General features: G+C 39.6%; 1 protein-coding gene across 3 annotated transcripts in view; it reads left to right on the forward strand.

Annotated features, from left to right (window-relative positions):
- Window positions 1-20,431, forward strand: part of Mgtor (Megator) — a 546,425-nt gene that overhangs the window by 68,577 nt on the left and 457,417 nt on the right. For all 3 annotated transcript variants that reach the window (XM_067145519.2, XM_067145521.2, XM_067145520.2), the window contains exon 7: window positions 704-882. In XM_067145519.2, the coding sequence (XP_067001620.2) occupies window positions 704-882 (179 nt within the window). The remainder of the gene's footprint in view (window positions 1-703; window positions 883-20,431) is intronic.

Genomic DNA, 20,431 nt, shown 5'->3' on the forward strand with positions numbered 1-20,431 from the left:
GCTCAGTCCGGTGGTATTTGAAGGAGCTCAAATACGTCAGCCTCATGTCGGTAGATTTACTGGCACATAAAGGAACTACTGCAGGACTTCGGTGTCTCCGAAAACTGTAAAAGTAGTTACTGGGACGTAAAGCATATAACATTATTAATGATGGTGTCAGTGTTTTATGAACTGTCAAAATTTTTGTTACGAGCCGTAACGTTTCTGAGGACATAATGGCAAAATAATGGAGAATGCTGTTCATGCCGCAGCCAACAAAAAACAATTCAGGATAACAGACTACTGTGTTTTGTAATGAGGTTCTTTCCCCTTTCTTTGTATTTTGCTTTTCCTGTCTGGGTGCATTCCTTTTTTGTATTGTTTAATTTTGTCATATATATTTTGTAACATAGCTCAACTCCATATTTACAGACAAGCATTTTTCACAATTTGTTTCCTCCTTTGGTCCCCTGGCAAACGTATAAACAAAATGTTACTGTATTTGTTGCAAAATCTAATGTAGATAAAGTAAAGGAAAATTAATCTTGCCTTATATATTGCTAAACATTATCATTTTATTGGTACCAATTACATCTGGAAGTCAAAGGGAATATTTTTTTTTAAAGTCAAAACTTGTGCGCCGTTACTGTAACTTACTTTTTGATTCCCTATTCAGTACTTTTTACTTTCATAATCAATAATGTTACAATGTCCTTTTCTGCAGAGAACATAGAGAAGGCAATAGAAGAATTATCGCCAGCAGCAGCCAACATATGTCGCAATCTTCGCTCAGGATTCTCAATTACGCAGATTTTCATGCAGTATTCAAGTGTCACTGAAGAACTTGTGATGTTAAAAAATGAAAATAGAAATCTTCAGGATTATATCCATGCTGTTGTTACGGTAAGTCATAAATCAGTTTGAAGAAAGTTTTTGTGGTTTCTTTGTATGGTAGATAAGCATACATTTCTCTCTTACATTTTGGGTTGGAGATAAAAAATGGCATTTTAGCAGTTGTTCGACAACAAATAATTAGGATAATTTGAAAGTTTTCTTTTTCTTGGCCTTTTCCCCTAATTCTTGTGGTAGGCACATTGTGAAGATTCAGTCTAGTTTTACAACTGGCAGTCCTTCCCGACACCAACACCATGTGGAGCGATGTATTCACTGTTGCATGTTTCTGTGGTGGTTGTTAGTGTGATATGTTGTGTGTAAAAGATTATGTGTATTATTACTGACACAATCACCCACTCCTGGAGCTAGAGCAATTAAATCATCGGCATTCATAATGCCTTGCCAGGAATCAAACCCGGGACTCTTTGAACTGAAGGCCACTACACTGACCATTCAGCCAAGGAGCCGGACAATAATTTAAGTCATAAGTCATCAATAAGAAAAAACAATAAAGGAAGACAAGCCTCGTTTCCCATTCAGATACATATATTGTATGAGGATGGTTGCCTACTTGTTCTTACTCTTAACCCATTATCCTTATATGAGGACACCAAGATTTTATGGTGAGAAAAAGAAACTGTATTTGATACTTCATGGCTATTGTTATAGGAAGATATTAGGGTAACCTTTCTTTCAATTATTATGAAGTAAACTATTGAGATATCTCAACACCTAAAATAAGTGAAATTTTCTCATGGCTTGTAAAGAAGTGTTTTGCAGGTTCCACATACTAGGGCATTGATTTCTGTGATTTCAGTTTTTGACTCCTATACTGCTAGAATATTGCAGACAAAGTCTTGAGTTTGTTGTACATCCATTGTTTACTTTTATTTGCTGCGTTGTTGTATTGTTGATGTAATCGGTTGTTGACTATTTGCTCATGTTGCATTTGTGAACCAGTTACTACTTAGATTATCACTCTGTACACTGTCGGAGTTCCCCTTGACTGTCTTGGCTTGTAGTATGGTGAGTTATATTTCAAATTTATATTCTGCATTTTTCTCCTGTGGAAACAAGTGGTGAAAGAGAAGATTTTGCTCCAAGTCTTCCAGCTAGTTACATCAGTACATCAAGAAAATGGTGCCTCCTTACTGATGAGAATGCAACTGGAAGAAAGAATATACTCAGTATACAAAACTGCCAGATAAGAGAAAATACAGAGGTGAAACTGGAGAGATTCAAGTAGGAACTCCAATCTCTCTCACCAAATGGAATCTTTGAAAAATTTGTTCATGAAGAAATACTTGAACGCATTGTAAGGGAAACCGTTCTGATATATTGTAAAAGAATATACCAGATTTTACTCTCAGCCCTCACAAAATAAGCAGTTTTGTAGGGTTCCTTATTTTTACTGGATGCCACAGATTACCTTTGGAAAGAATGTATTGGTCTAAAGATGAAGACTTAAGTGAGGAAATTGTCAAGGAAGTAATGCCAAGATCTGAAGTGGAAGAGGCTAATTCATTTTTGCAATAATCTTGTCATTAAAAACAAGTATGACAACGGCTTCAAGATGTGGCCTCTGATAGATATGATGAATGCAGCTTTTCAACAGTTTAGAGTGTTTGAAGAATGTTTAGTAGTGAATGGAATGAAGGCTCGCTCCCACCTAGTGGAATCGAATCGAACCAAACAGCCGAAATTTCCACTCGACCGCTCACATCTAGCGGAACAGAATCGAACGGGATTCTACGGGAAACGTCACAGGCTTGCAATGGATGGTCTGACAGAAGGTGTGAGGAGGTAGAAAATTATGAGAGATCAGAGAAGTTTCTGGGTGCACGAAATTAACAAGTGAGCCGAAAGAAGAGTACTCAAACTTATTTGAATGTTGAATGCGCGATGAAGCTAAGTTTTGACGGTAGGTCTACTTCACAGTTACTGTATTGCAATTTCAACAACTATTTCTGATAGTAGATTTTAACAGAAAAGTTCAATTTTACAGGAGGAAATGCTACATCAGATGCAATGGGAGGCCCAGTAGATTGCGTTCCGTGGTAGCATGAAATCATTAATCGAGGTAGCCTCAACATTCCTTTTTATTATCATTATTATTATTATTATTATTATTATTATTATTATTATTATTATTTTTTTTCAATTTGCTAGGTCTTATGGCGACGATGGGATAGGAAAGGGCTAGGACCGTAGCCTTGATTAAGGTACAGACCCAGCATTTGCCTGGTGTAAAAATGGGGAAACCACGGAAAACCATCTTCAGGGCTGCCGACAGTGGGTTTAGAACTCACTATCTCCCGAATGAAAACTCACACCTACGCAACCCTAACCGCACAGTACACATACGACAGTTTGAAACCTTGGGAATGCCACTTACGAAATCGTTCACTGAAAATATAATAAACACTTAAAAGATACATCCTATGTGAGATGTGATGTCAATTATCGTACTGATATACTGTATGTGGACTCCGACATAACATGATTTAGTGATGAAGTCAACAAAAATTATGAAATAAATTGTATACAGACTACAGTAACCTACCACAAAATTGAATATTCTAATAAGTTTGGTTTTCCATAGCCTTGCTTATATCCTCCCAAGCATTATTTTTTACGTTGTTGCGGTAATGCTCGTGGGTCTTGTAGTAGAGGAAATTATATTTTTGAACTAAACTAATGCGTTTTTCCGTGTCTAGTATTAATAAGTTAAATAAACGATCACAAAACAGAACATTCCCGACCGTATCCAACAAACAGCTGACTCTCCAGCTGAAGCTGTACCGTATCCAACAAACAGCTGAAGCTAATACACATTTGCTGGCTTGCCGCCAAATGGTCGTCCTAAAGATCTCGACACGACCCGACCGTCTACGAAGTTGCACGAATCTTGATAATTCTGTTCGATTCCGCTCCGCTAGTCAAAAAATATTCTTGGCAGAGAATCCCGTTCTGTTCGATTCGACTCGTGGCGATCGCCATCTCTATCTCCCATTTAAACACATGTTAAAAACGAGTTCTGTTCGGTTTGATTCGATTCCGTTCCACTAGGTGGGAGCGGGCCTTGATAGTGAAATACTATAGACATAATAACCGGAAACAGTTCATCAAAGGCAAGCCTGTTAGATTCGGGTACAAATTATGGGCCCTGTTGGATCTAGTGAATACTGTTTCAATTTTTTTCAATCTGTATTATGGAAAGAATCAGACTGAGGGTGAAAGACAGGATATGTTACTGGGATCGCATGCTGTTCTGTACAGAGTAGACTGTGTGGACAATCCTAGGAGCCACATAGTGTTCCTATGACAACTTTTTCATGAACAGAGACCTGATTCATTTCTGATCCCTTGGAAATAGAACAACATGTACCTTAAATGAGAATCGAACAGGTTACTGTCCTTTGAGGATGAGTAAAGAGCAGAATATAAAATCCTAGAACCTACTGTCAGAATTACAATGTGACCCTTTGCATAGTGATTCGATGTGTACCACAATAAGTTTAGAGTTAATGTACATGGCTGCTCTTAAGTAAGACAATAGAGGTTGGAGACTTGATATCTTTATGTCCAATTAAAAATTCATATAGGAAGATGAAATCATTCAAAGTTTAAACACACTGAGTCAAATTATATACATTCAATTAAAATCTTGATGTTGTATGCATAGTCTGTGATGTTTAGTCTTGAATCGATTAACCACTAATGATAAAAATCATACTAACACTCAATCCACTGGACAAGTATAACGATGTGCCCAGACACATGAAATTTATGGTTATGCAAAGATGCAGTCTTCTGTGAAAGTACAATGCTGCTGAATTAATCTAAGGGATATCCTGATGTGGAAAGTAGTATAAAGTCATATGCAGGTTTTGGGCAATGTATTAAGGTTATCTAGAAAGGAGAAAAAATGGAAGCCATATCTTAGTCAAAGGTGTGAGGAGTACGGAAACGGAACACAACGATCATGACCTGTTAGTGTTGTGAGGGCTTGGCAGAAGTTTAGGCTCAAGGTGATGGGAGAGAGTGTAGGGGAAGAGAGAGAGAGAGAGAGAGAGAGAGAGAGAGAGTGAGAGAGAGAGAGAGCGAGTGGGCAGGGGGGGGGGGGGGGGTTGAGGACTACTGAGTGACATTTATTGAATTTTTTATCATAAAATTTGGCACCTATGGGGATTATAGACTCCAAAAGAACATGCAGCAAAACCTTGTTAAGACGTTTCTGCGGGGGACAAGCTATCCAATAGGGATATTGGAAACACTTAAGTTTTTTTCTGACATGAGGGCATGTTACCTCGTGTATCCCCGGGTAGGTACAGTGTAAACTATATCTACCATATCTAAAGATGAGAGGAAAGTACTAAAGGGTGTGAAAAACACAAGAGGAGAAATATGAAAACCTTTTCTCCTGGGGCTTATAAAATAACAAGTGCAGTGAAAGTTGTGAAAAACACCAAACAACAAATATGAAAATATGTGCATGGGGGGCCGATAAAAATATCAGAGTAGTATTGCAGATCACACTCTTTCTAAAACAAATGTTAGTAGAAACATTTTACAGTGGAGCCTTGGATTGCGAGCATAATTCGTTCCGGCAACATGCTCGTAATCCAGATCGCTCGTATATCAAAGCAAATTTTCCCATAAGAAACTATTGAAACTCGGATGATTCGTCCACAACACAAAACCATTTATTCGCATAACATTTCTAAAACAAAATATAACGTAAAACAATTAAACTGCACTTTACCTTACAATAGAATCATTGTTGGTGTGAGGGAGACGATAGATGAAATGAGAAGAGTTACTGTGTAGCACGAATTTCACTAACGGAATCACTACTGTCGGTTGGCTCATTGGAAGTGTTTTCTTTTCGTGCAAATTTAACGAGGACCCTGTCCAATGACTGTTGCTTTTGCCTCTTTTTGAGGATTTCACGAAAATGTGACATGGCATTGTCGTTGAACAGATTCATACACTGTAATCATCTCCTTCTTCCGACCGAATTCCTTTTTAGCCTTCTTTTCGTTCACAGGGCCCATCGTTGCAGAACAGTTATATCACGGATGACAGAAACAAAACATGTACACTCGTACGGTGTTGACTATGCGAGCGAGGCACGCCAACTGAAGTCCAGCGCGGGAAATGATTACACACACTTTCCCAGGAAAGAGAGTGGCAGGGGTAGGGGAAAACAACGGCACAGGGGAGGTGGAAACGTACGTACACGTGACGCTCATGTTGCGAAACCTCACTCGCTTATCAAGTCACAGTTTATTTAAAATATTTGCTCGTCTTGCAAAACACTCGTAGACCAAGTTACTCGTAATCCAAGGTTCCACTGTATTTCGGAGCAGGCTTCACAAATTATTATTAAACATTATTATCTAATTACACACTCTGACAATGAATTGAAGATTGCACTTTACCATGTGCGACTGGCATGAACTACCTTGGCTGCCATTTTGAACCAAACAAAACTTCGACCAACTTGAGTGATAGTCAGAACTGGAAGGTGTGAGTTCAACATTTGCGACCTCTGCACTCTTTTAGATGCGGACGCCAGTCCACTTTCTGACAGATGTTAATTTTGTTTTCATTAATAAGGAATTTCACGACTTGTTCTGTATCCATAACCAGGCTATCACAAGACAAATATGCACCACGTTAGTCAATATCACAGTTTTATTGCTAATCCAGATGTAGGCTACCGTAGCACGCGACAAAATATTCACTACACTTCACTGTACCAGTCAACACAAAAGAAATGTCTAGCTTCTGAATGGAATGCAAAATTCAAACACAAATAGGCTTACAGTGTTATTCAGCAATCTCGCTGCTAACCAGCAAGCAAAACTAAACATTCCTTAGGGTAATGGCTTGCTCCCCGAAAGTGCAACTTATTCTGTGAAGTTCAGGAATTCATGGCCTTTTGTTGTAATCACGCAACTGTGGCAATGGCTCTTACCAGATAAATCGTGTTTATTTCACAAGGGATGACAAATAACATTTTCGGGGCTAGGAAAAATGAGATCGTATTAAGTGGTAATGGCAAAAATTAGTGATGCGATAAGTGAGGTATTCTTATGTAGATTTATTAGGATGAGAATCGGGACTTTGAAATTACGTGTTAAGCGGAAAAATGTATTAATGAGGAACGCACTAACGAGGTTTCACTGTAAGTGTTTTACTTGAAATATTAATGAAATTTCCTAAGATTGGTTAACTGGTCAAGCAAAATAAAATACTCTTCACTGATGTTAAGAAGGGGACCTTTCTGATTGAAACTGAGTAGGTTCAAATCCTGTTGGATGTTAGTGAAATAATGGTTGAAATATTTAACATTCTGGCCCATAGCAGAAAATTTGTGTTTGTTGGAGTGAACATGTTTGAGATAGCAGACATTAAAAGTTTCTCAGTTTGACCTGCATAGGAGGTTCTACATTCGGAGTGTTGATGGTACTTCTCCACTGTTGCCTCTACTTCCATCATTCCTCTTCAGTAATTATATTCCAGTCCAGTCTTGTTTTACTTATATGAATGTACATTATTAATTAATTATTAATCATTAATCTATAAAGTCTGTTTGAGGTAATTTATTGTTGATGGCATGGGTTACTGTAGTCAAGTCCTTGTTCGTGAACCATGGGCACTGGCTGAGTGGCCTAGTAAGTGGTCATGAGAGTCGGGATAACAGTTGCCATGGAATGAGAGTGGGCATCTCGGACATATTCTGAATCATGACCCTCCTTGTGCTCAGGCGGCTAAGACTATACAATCCACTGGTGGAACCTAACCTGTCAGAGGAGAGATGCTCACCTAGACTGTGTGTAAGTAGGATAGCCTCCTGCTTCATGAATTTACCAAGCTCAGAAGAGCAAGCCTCGGACCTATGGGAGTAATGGAGTCCCACTCCCATTTGACAGGCGAGAGACTTCTTGGAAACAACTTGGCGAACAAAATGGAATTTAATGAGGAGCTATGAATATTAATGGGGCTTACGGAAGAAAGAAAGTAGAACTGGCTGAGTCAGCAAAGAGGATATCTGGATGTGGTGGGAGTTAGTGATATTCGGGTAAAGGGAGATAACGAGGAAGAGAGAGATTATAAAGTGTACTCGACAGGCTTTTCATCAGGAATGCTATTGCACATGACATAGTTTTTGTTAGGCACGTAAATGAGCAAATGATGTGGGTAGATTTGTCAGTTGGAGGAATTAGGTTGAGAAATGTCTCAGTGTATTCACCATATGAGGGTGCAGATGAGGATGAAGTTGATAAGTCTTATGAAGCATTGCATGACATTATAGTCAGGGTCAACAGCAAGGATAGGATAGTGCTAATGGGTGATTTCAATGCAAGAGTTGGAAATAGAACTGAAGGATATGAAAGGATGATTGGTAAATGTGGGGAAGATATGGAAGCTAATATGAATGGGAAGTGTTTGCTGGACTTTGGTGCTAGTATGGGTTTAGCAGTTACGAATACATTCTTCAAGCATAAGGCTATTCATCGCTACACATGTGGGAGGGTAGGTGTAGACTATATCTTAACCGACTCCGTTTCTAATGATCTAAAGATAAGAGGTATAGAACTAAATGAGGCCACAGCACTAGTTGCAAGTAGAGGATTGCGGTGAAGTTTAGTAAATTCACAGAGGCTTTCAGACTGAATGCTGAAAGGCATAACGGTCTGTAGTGATATATGTATGAGATTTTTTTTAAATATTACAAGTTACGTCACACGAGCCGATGAGGAGATAGGAAAGAACTAGGAGTGGGAAGGAAGCAGCTGTGTCCTTATTTAAGATACAGCCCAATTAAAAAAAAATTTCGTGTGGCTATTTCTAGCCGAGTGCAGCCCTTGGAAGGCAGACCCTCCGATGAGGGTGGGCGGCATCTGCCATTTGTAGGTAACTGCATGTTATTGTGGTGGAGGATAGTGTTATGTGTGGTGTGTGAGTTACAGGGATGTTGGAGACAGCACAAACACCCACCCCCCGGGCCACTGGAATTAACCAATTAAGGTTAAAATCCCCGACCCGGCCGGGAATCGAACCCGCGACCCTCTGAACCGAAGGCCAGTACGCTGACCATTCAGCCAACGAGTTGCTCTATACAGCCCCATAATTTTCCTGGTGTGAATATGGAAAACCATGGAAGCTATATTCAGGGCAGCTGACATAAAATATGTATTAAAATCTAATGCAGTAAAATATGACAGTAAAATCTTGTGAACATAAATTGGTTCCATCCACTGAAGTCTTTAAACTAATATTGCTGTTGTCTCGTATAAAGTCAATATGGAAATTGAAACCCTGATTAGATAATATTCTTGATAACTGTCGTTTCTGTTTGATGCTGTGCTAATGACTCTACTAAAGCATAGATTCCAACGTTATTAATGATGTAAGTACAGTAGAACCTCGATTATACGTTCCCGGAAGCTACGTTTTCCCGTATTATCCGTTTAAATTACGTGGTCCCGCGAGCATCCTAATTAAATCACGTTGTAAAAATCCTGCATTATCCGTTCCTCGAAGAAACGATTTCCCGTATCAACCGTTCAGAAATCTCAGTCCCATCAACGCTAAATCCTCGATCACGCGTTTTTCAAGAAACTGTATCTCACGAAAGGACGGCAACGCATACTTGCGGATCTTGGTGTTAACGTCCAGTCATTGCAGTAATTTGAGGAAGAGGAAAAGCGATCGACGGTGAACTTGCATAAGGGACCATCTTAGCATCGCATTCAGGTGGTATTGTTTAGAGAATCGAAATCACAAAGCAGAGTGTGTCCACAATAATTGGAAGGAGACAGAGCGCATTTCGACAGCTCTACTTGAAGACGGAACGAGTTTCGTCAAATGTTCATACTTGCAAAGCGTCTACATTATGTCCAGGGTTAGATGTTTACTTTTTTTTTTTTTCGAGTGTATCGCCGAACAGGTTTTCGGCACTTCCCTCAGGGCACTGTATAGTCACTGAGCTTTTAGGCAGGAATCTAAACTGCTCCTTCTTAAGTAACATAAATTTAGTATTTTAATATTATCGCATACGATTACATTATCGAGACCTGAACAGATGTTGCACCTTACATACATAAAGCCATGGAAGGTTTTGGGATTGCCTTTTACTGTTTTGGTCCTAATGTAAGACTAGGAATTTCACGTTATTGTGTTAAAATGTTAAAACCGCAGTCGTTTTATTTGCGCACGTTACATGTAAAAACCTTTGCATCATTTCACACTCGTACCGACTTGGACAGCGAGCGCGTTTTCCAGCTGAGGTCAAGGTCGTGAATAACCATAAATTCGGAAGTTTTGATATTTTTTTCTCTTTCCAATTTAATCGTGATTAGTGATGGACATTATTGAATATAATGCATTCGAAAACTTGAGAATCGATACTTACCTTCGAAATAATATTCTCGAGTTCAACATAACCTTTAAAAGTCGATGTAGGACGTAGGCTTAATTTGCGCAGTAGATTTTCACAAACTGACTACGAACAGTATACCGGTGACCAAATTACAATGGAAGATTTAAAGAAAAAGGGATTTCGCCATCATACTACTACTACTACTCCTCGGCGCTACAGCCCTTGTAGGGCCTTGGCCTCTGACGATTGGAGCCCAATCTTCACGATCTTCTGCACGCCTCCTCCATCTTCGTATTCCCATCTTTCTTAAATCCTGCTCCACATCATCCAGCCATCTTTTCCGGGGTCTTCCTTCCCATCTTCTACCACCTGGATTTCCCTTATAGATCTTCTTGACAACCCTATTATCTGGCATTCTCTCCACGTGTCCCAACCACCTTAATCTGTTGCTTTTTATTTCTGTTACGATACTTGGATGTCCATAGAGTTCTTCCAATTCCTTGTTTTTCCTTATTCTCCACAATTCCCCTTCCTTCACCGGGCCAAAAATCTTTCTCAGTATTTTTCTCTCCCATCTGTTCAACAGTTCTTCATCTACTTTGGTCATTGTCCATGTTTCAGAGCCATAAGTTACCACTGGTCGTAATACTGTTCGATAGACTGTCAACTTTAATCTACCAAGGCTGCGTGATCTAAACACTTTCAATAAAGCTAAGTAAGCCCTATTGCCCGCAGCAATCCTCGCTTTTATTTCCTCTCATGTCATTATCTTTTGTCACCACCACTCCTAAATACTTAAACTTCTCACATCTCTCGTAGTTAATCCCATTTAATTTTATGCACTTGTCTTCCCTTACTACGGTCCTCCTAGATGCAAACAAGTAACGAGTTTTGGCATTATTCACTCTTAGGCCCATTTCACCTCCTTCCTTTTCTAATCTATCCAGTCCTTCCTCTAGGTCTTTCAATCTTCTAGACAGCATATCAACATCATCAGCATAAGCCAGATTCTGTGTTACACGGTTGAACAGCGTACCGCCTGGATTACTGACCTCCACCTTTCTCATCACACGCTCCAAAACCACATTGAAGAGCAGGGTAGATAACACATCCCCTTGCCGCAAACCTTGGTTTACTTCAAACTCTTTAGTAAGATTTCCTTCTATTTTAACCATGCATTTAGTACCTGTTAGGGTCATTTGTACCAGTCTTATCAATTTAGTTGGGAACTCAATGTCTTCACGCTATCATAAGCCTGCCAAAAGTCCACAAACAGCTGATGCACATCCACATTATATTCATAGCATTTCTCCATTATTTGCCTGACAGTGAAGATGTGATCTGTTGTTGATCTACCCTGTCGAAAGCCACTTTGGTAGTCTCCTAGTATCTGCTCAACCAGTGGAGTGAGTCTCATAGACAGAACCTTGGCTAAGACCTTATAAACCACACTAAGCAAAGATATACCTCTATAATTTTCACAATTGCTTTATCTTTCTTCTTATGAATTGGGCAAATAATTGCTAAGCTCCAATGCTCTGGCATTTGTTCTGTTTCCCAAACTTCCACAATTAGTTGGTGAACAAGTTGCGTCAACTGCTCACCGCCGTATTTAATCATCTCAGCCGAAATGTTATCACTTCCTGGAGCCTTATTATTCTTCAAGTACTTAATTGCCGTCATCACTTCTTCTATAGATGGTACAGGCACTGGTTTTAAATCTAGGCTAGGATCCTGCCAAGGCTGCTCATCCACTTCTTCCAATCTCACCGTCTCTGCAGCCACATTCAACAGTTCACTAAAGTATTCCGCCCATCGGTCAAGAATCTGGTCTCTTCCCCCAGTCATGTTTCCTTGTTTATCTCTACAGAATACAGCATGTGGTTGAAAACCTTTCTGTACATCCTTTATTTTCCCATAGAACTTCCGTACTTCTTGCATATCATATTGTTCCTCCAAATCTGTAATCCATTTCCTCTCTGCCTCTCTCTTCTTTCTCCTACAAATTCTGTCTGCCTCTTTCCTCTTCTTCCTAAATTCTTCTACAGATGTTCTTGTTTTCCTGCTAAACATTTTCTTCCTTGCTTCATTTCTTTCCTCAACTGCTCTTCTGCAATCATCATCAAACCATCCTTGCCTTTTGGTCTCAACTCCTAGTACTTCATCCGCAGTTTCCTGCAATGCATCCCTCAATAAAAGCCACTTTCCTTCGATGTTTTCCACTGCCCAGCTTTGTTGTTTAGCCTCCAATTTCTTCTCCATCCTGCATTCATATAGTTGTGCAGTTTCTTTATCATTCAATTTTGAGACCATATATCTCCTTGGAGGAGCTTTCCCTTTCTTAGCAGATCTGTAAGTTGCAATACGTTGCCTGTATTTTACCCGTACCAAGTAATGGTCCGAATCACAATCAGCTCCCCTACAACTGTCAACTTGTAGTATGTCAGATGCATGTCTCCTATCAATTACTACATGGTCTATTTGATTAAAGGTGACACCATCTGGTGAACACCAAGTGGCTTTCCGTATATTCTTTCTCTGAAACCATGTACTCTTCACCACCATTGAGTTTCCCATGGCAAAATCAATTAGCCTCTGTCCATTATCATTTGACTCATCATGCAAACTTTCCTTCCCAACTGTCTCCCTATAGGCTTCTTCTTTACCCACTTTAGCGTTGAAATCTCCAAGTATGATTTTTACATCTTGTCTTGGGATGCATTCTATTTCTTGTTCCAATTGTCCATAGAACATATCTTTCTCTTCATCCTCAGCCTCTTCTGTATGTGCACACACACACAAGGGTGATATTGAAAAAATGGGCCTTCATCCTTAGAGTGCATATTCTTTCATTTACAGGTTTAAAATTCAAAACTGCTGACTTATATCTGTCATCCACTAGGAAGCCTGTGCCACCTATTGTACCTTTGGCTCCGCCACTATGCAGAACTGTATATCTACCACTTCTAAAAACACCATTTCCTTTCCATCTGACTTCCTGAATTGCTGCTATTCCAATATTATATTTCTCCATTTCTTGTTTTAGATTGTTTAGGGCTCCTGGTTTATTCAGGGTTCGTACATTCCAGGTTGCTACATACATATCATATTTCCGTTTGCATCTTCCATTTCCTCGCGTGGGTTGTTTACCATTATCATCAGTCCGGCTATTCTTGTCTGTGAGTTTCGTAACGAGTTGTTTTTCCGATATAGGGTTGTTAGCCCCATGATCAACCCCCAACCTGGAGGACCAGGGTATCCCTCTTAGTCTGGCCTATCACCTTTGACCTGTCCGGCTTGGGTGGCCCTACCAGGAGCTTATGCTCCCGCCGGCATAGCTCTCAGGATCACTTAGGCACGCAAGCTCCCACGTCGCGACAAGATGAAGATACCAGCGTGGGAGATTTCGCCATCATATCGGACGATTTTGTATCCAATGTGCTTTATTTTACTAGATTAGAGAATTAAAAAATACTTGTGGTTGATTGTTTGGCTTAATGTTAATAGGTTTTTCGAACAGTTTGACCGATCAAAGTTGCTGAACTGAAAGAAGTTTCCCCGGTAAAACTGAATGTAAAGTTTCGAGACTTTTAAGTCGCGTACCGGTAATTAATGTTTGAAGCCGGCCCCGCGGTCGAACTTGCCTGCCTCTCACCCGGAGGACCCAGGTTCGATTCCCGGCCAGGTCAGGCACTTTTACCTGGATATAAGGGCTGGTTCCAGGTTCACTCATTCTACGATTACCTTTAATTGAGGCGCTATTTAATGGTGAGATGGCGATCCCAGTCTAGAGAGGTAGGAATAACGGCCGAGAGGATTCGTCACACTGACCATGCGTCACCTCGTAATCTGCAAGCGTTCGGACCGAGCAGCGGTCGCTTGGTAGGCGGAAGGCCCATTGGGGCTATAGTTTGGTTTAGGGGTGTTTGTAAGATTTTAAGTATACATATTTTTTTTTTTTTTTTTTTTTTGTGTGTGTTTAGCCAAATTGTTCATGGTTCATTCATTCCCGGATTTTCCGTTTTCCCGTGTTGTACGTTTTTTTTTCGGTGGTCCCTCCAAAAACGGAGAATCGAGGTTCCACTGTAATTCTGGCTGCGTGACATAGTTGAAACAATCTAATGGCTTCATCCTAGAATCGATTAAGGATAATATTTCTGATCTCTAGATAAATTTCATGAAAAGAATGCTGACCAGATAAAATTTCCTAGTAAATAAAAAGACAATGTGCATATAAAACCAACCCACATGCTGCATAGGTAATATACAAGTTTTCCTATGTTCAAACTCGAATGTAATGATCAGGGAACGGATTTATATGTAAATACATGTCTCTTTAGAAAGCTAAAATTAATTATATTTTGCATTATCTTTACGAATCATGACGTGTGGAGTTGAAAACTGGAGTATTCATTTTCCATATTTTTTCATATTTTGGAGTTTAGCACATATGTTCCATATTCTTCGTCATTAAAATAAATATAGTTCATATTTCGGCTAAAAAGTATTAAATTATATTAAATTAGCAGTCCTCTCAATAATGGAGAAAGAAATAAAAAATTTACATTCGAAAGATTAATATTTTAATTGGTGTGCAGGTCATTATCACGCCTGTCCACGTCTGGGCTGATAAAATAAGTTGATAAGCGGTGCGAAGAAAGAGAGAGGTTAAGCACGGAAGTGGTGGAGATCAGCCGGTCAGTGTTACCTGAATCACACTTACAGCACTGATAAGCTGCATTACATAACATCGACTGTGTCTGTGCCATAATTTCGTAACTAGGGAAATATCATTCATCGACGATGTGCTAGTGATTTCCGGATAAGCTTGTAATTCGGGCATTCCCTTTGATTGCTTCATAACTCCATCTAGTTCACTACCAGTACCAGTCATTCAGTTTGAATTAGCAGTGAGGCGGATCATAGTATTCTTGTACGTTCGGTGTGTGCAGTTGTATATTGATATTCATTGAAGACATTAACGTTGTTACAATATGCCTGAAGTAGCTCAGTCAACCGGTTTAAAATTGAAAAGTTACATATCAGAATTTCAAGAAGATGGTTTGTCAACTGACAGTAAGATATTATTTTGTAATTTGTGTCATTGTACAGTGACATCTATTCAAAGGTTTCTTGTGCAACAGCACGTTTCAACCAGTAAACACCAGGCTAACAAACAACGGGATTCCAAGCAGAGACAGTTGTTTCTGGACCAGGCGAGTTGGCCGTGCGTGTAGAGGCGCGCGGCTGTGAGCTTGCATCCGGGAGATAGTAGGTTCGAATCCCACTATCGGCAGCCCTGAAGATGGTTTTCCGTGGTTTCCCATTTTCACACCAGGCAAATGCTGGGGCTGTACCTTAATTAAGGCCACGGCCACTTCCTTCCAACTCCTAGGCCTTTCCTATCCCATCGTCGCCATAAGACCTATCTGTGTCGGTGCGACGTAAAGACGCTAGCAAAAAAAAGTTGTTTCTGACACAACCACCAACTTCCAGTGTAACATCCGAGTTCAACACCGATCTCTGCTGTGCTCTCATCTCTGCTGACATACCTCTTCAAACTTAATAATCAGTGCTTTAGGGAATTCCTCGAGAAATATACTAAACGATCCATCCCGGATGAGTCAACGTTCAGAAAAACGTACTGTTCAGCCATATACGATGAAACTGTTCGGAAGATAAGGCAAGAGATTAAAGGGTCCAATTTGGATTTCCATTGATGAGAAAACAGACAAAAGAAGGCAGGCTAATTGGCAACGTAATCATTGGTTTGTTAAGCGAGGATTATTGTAAACTGATTGTCTTACACTGTGATGTTCTAGAAAAGTGCGATAACAAAACTATAGCAAAACTGTTCAATGAGGCTATGGGTATCCTCTGGCCACAGGGCGTTAAGTATAATAAAGTGTTACTTTTTATTAGTGATGCCGCACCTTATATGATAAAAGCCGGAGAAGCATTATGTGTAGTATATCCTAAGATGACTCATTTAACATGTGTAGCACATACCTTTCATCGTGTGGCAGAAGTGGTAAGAGGCAGTTACCCCAAAGTAGATTTATTGATTTCCTCAGTGAAAAAAGTTTTTCTCAAAGCCCACAGAAGAGTTCATCTTTTGAAAGAAATGTACCCAGAGATTCCATTGCCGCCTAAGCCGATTCTAACTAGGTGGGGTACGTGGCTGCAAGCGGTTGAATATTTTGTTGAATATATAAAATGTATTAAGAACGTTCTGCATGCCATGGACTCTGAAGATGCAGCATCAATTGAAGCCGCGAAAACAGTTGTCTGCGATACAAGTGTGAGAAATGACTTGTGTTACATTCAGCATAATTTTTCATGCATCACAAAAACACTGAAAAGGCTCCAAAACTCGCATCTCTCACTTTCTGAAAGTTGTGAAATTGTGAATAAAATTGCGGAACAACTAAATCGTGGTACAGGTAAAGTTGCAGATGTAGCAAACATGAAGATGGCCACTGTACTTTCAAAGAACCCTGGATATGAAGAAATGACAAAGGTTGCTGCAATTCTGTGTGGAGATTTAAGTGTAAAATTAACACTGGATTTAACCCCAGCAGATATTGTGAAGTTGAATTATGCCCCCATTACCTCTTCCGATGTTGAACGCAGTTTGTCAATATAAATTTGTCCTTAGAGATAACAGGAGAAGATTCACTTTCCAGCACTTAAAACATTTTGTAATCCATTGTTTTGGTAACAGAGAATAAAAGATTGTGTGTTCTTCAAATATATTAAAATGAGAAGTGCAACATTATGTTGCATGTAGATCTACTTCGTTTAGCTTCTTTGAACTGATATTAAATGGAAATTAACGTTATATATGTAATATTAAGTCAATATATAATTCCATATTTCAATAAAAATAACTAAATATATATGTGCATATTTCAATAATTATTAGTACATATAAATCCGTTTCCTGTTAATGATTAACAAACCTTTCCCAGTGAAAGAAGCCTAACCATGAAGAAGAATTTGTTGGATAAGTGTCTTGTTGCTTTCAGTCCCATGCAATAACCGTTGACAAAGCTAACTCTCAAAGGTCAGTGGACTCTTGATGCAGATGATGTGGAAACAAACCATAATTCTTCCATCTACATTTGTAATTGCTAGGTACAGTATGTGGATTGTAATATACTGTTGGAAGATGTAGCAAGAACCAAACAAGATACACAATAACTCAAGGCCAAGGTGGGAAAAGCAGAGAAGGGGAGGGCAAGGAGGAAGTGGAGTGTTGATGGGCCTCCAATGTGTAAACCACGTATGTAATTTATGGGTATGATAGTAATGGAAGCTGATCCTAAATGCTCTCTGGATATTTAAATTAGGCAAGAAGTTTGGAGGTTAACATGGCAACACGAACTTCATGAATTATGAGAAATGGCTAATAATTAAGCTGGCCCCGTAGTGTAGGGCGTGCCTCTTACCTGGAGGCTCCGGGTTCGATTCCCGGCCAGGTCTGATTTTTTATCTGGATCTGAGGGCTGGTTCGAGGTCCACTGAGCCTGTGTGATTAGAATTGAGGAGCTATCTGACTGTGAGATAGCAGCCCCGGTCTAGAAAGCCAAAAATACCGGCCGAGAGGATTTGTCAAGCTGACCACGTGACACCTTGTAATCTGCAGGCCTTGAGGCTGAGCAGTGGTCACTTGGAAGGCCAAGGCCCATCAGGGCTGTAGTGCCATGGGGTTCGTTAATTAGGCTAAAAATTAAATTAATACTCATCTTTCCTCTGAATCTGTGTTAGTAATTGAAAATCCTCCTTATTACAATGTTCAAATTAACCATGCATCAAATTCCTCATAAAAAGGAGTAGATATGGTAGACCTGCTTACAACCCATGTCATTTCTTTATACTAAATAATGTAAAGACCAGCATTCTCTGATGGCACTTAAGAAACCTGATTTTAAAACTATATTAAACTGACTTTTTTCTTGCTTCGTTCTAAGACTTCCCACTTATTCGGAAAGTAAGCATGCTTATAAGAATTTGACATTGAGCGGTTCTTCAATATTTCAAAAACCCGTGTGGGTGGGGGACTCAGATGAAGAATACACCCGTGGTATCCCCCTGCCTGTCGTAAGAGGCGACTAAGGGGGGCGACCAAGGGATGATTGTATTAGAACCATGAAATTACTTGTGATTAGTACTACTACGTGGGGAACACCATGGGTCGCTTTTACTTGCGCATGGTACCATTATGTTAGGTACAAAATAGGTTTGTAATTAGTACAACGGAGTGCGTTGCCGGCTTTTGTAGTACCTGTGATTAGTACCACTTTAGGAGCGACACGATGGTTCCGGCTTGCCTATGATTAGTACCCGCTATATGAGGAATAGCATGGGATAGAACGAGTCCCTGTGGTTAGTACACGTATGTGATGAACACCTGTAAAAGGGCGCCGCAAAGTGCGAAACACCATAGGTCTGTATTACATGTGCGAATTTCATTACCTGTGAGTAGTACCATAATGTGTGGAATACCGCGAGTCTACTCTACGTTTCATTAGTACCGCAACCTGACAAATAACAAGGTTCTACTTTCGTAGCAATAAGTACCATTATGAGGGTCCGTTGACTTGGATTTTGGACTCCTTTAGACTACAAGCATCATCGATTCAATATTTTGCTATAGAAGCAGTCCCTTGGTCAGTAATATTATTGTTTTACGTCAGTTTCTGTGAATGTGAGGCATTGCGGGTCAGAGCCACTGACTGTTTTAAATTCATATCCATCCATTCATTCTCTGTCCTCATGTTTTGAATTCTGGTCAGTGGAGGATTTTGAACTTTTAATTTGTCATTACCAGGGACCTGAAAAATTAGCATCTATTTGTTTCAAAATTAGCATATATTTTTTCAAAAATTAGCATCTATTTTTCCAAAATTAGCATCTATTTACAAAGTTAAATAATTGCATGGTATTATTAATTTTAACGATTCCAAGGTAGTGAAGTGCAATTATTGTTCTCAGTTCACAAATACAAATTCACTGTTCAAACGAAAACAGCTGAGATCAGTTTGTAGCATTTCCTGCATCAAATAGTTCACAGAAACAACGTGCAGCTCTCTTTTCGATCTGGCTGGGACTTGGGATATGATGATAAGAACACAACTGCCTAGTCTATCTGTAGATTCATCACAGAGTATGTTGATTATCTTCCCCACTAGAGCCTCTGCTGTTCTTTTCTGGTGGTCAGATGCAACTTCTAGAAAGGAAGAAAGACCTCAAATTATAACAAAATAATTTAAAATTACTGAATCGATTGGGTACAGTAAGATAGTTCGATATGGAAATCCCACTCAAATTCGGTATCCTTCAGTTTTGCGCAAGGTTTCGATGTCGTAATACCTAAACCATACTAGATCAATGAAATTGAAACTTACCCGATAAGTATACTTCACGTAGAGTTCTCGCACATGGCGGCTCTTCATTTGACAACTCAGTAATCCAGGCTCTTACCTCTTTGTTTTCCAGCTTTTCCAGAGGTATATTTCTTTGGCAAATACTTTAACTGTGCGTTTAGGGAAGTTATATCTGGAAATTTTTTGTTGTTTACAACTATCTGTGTAAGCACAGAAGATTGCTTTCCTTGAGACGTACTAGCAGCAGGGGTTGAACTTACGTTATCGCATCGCTTACCCACACGTTTTTCAGATTTAACACGTTTCACAATGCTATTTTTTTTTCTCCACCCAACTCGGCAATTACAATACTTGCAAAACACTGTTGCTGAATCTGTGGGATATAAACCATCTTTTGCATATTGCCGAGCCCTTTTGTGTGCAGTTTTTGTCGTGTGCCCCGTAACCTAAACGTTTGCTCGACTTTCTACTCTTCACTAGTTTCAGTTTTGAACAACAGGAAAACAAAGCTGCGTCTATCTCGTTATTTCCGTGACACTCGATTTACATTTCGATAATAATCTATACAGATCTTATTCCCCTTGCTATTCCCATTGCAGCAATCGATAGGCTACTTTTTTCATCGATCGGAGTGGTTTAAGATTTATGCATCATATTTTGAGTATTTCTAATGATTTTGCCGAAATATGTCGTTTTCGCCAGTAAAATAGCACATTTTCACAGAATTTGCACCAAAATTGCATATTCATACTAATTTCGCATTTTGGATCACAAT

The sequence above is a fragment of the Anabrus simplex genome, chromosome 4, assembly GCF_040414725.1.
Source record: "Anabrus simplex isolate iqAnaSimp1 chromosome 4, ASM4041472v1, whole genome shotgun sequence".
NCBI classification, from domain to species: domain Eukaryota; kingdom Metazoa; phylum Arthropoda; class Insecta; order Orthoptera; family Tettigoniidae; genus Anabrus; species Anabrus simplex.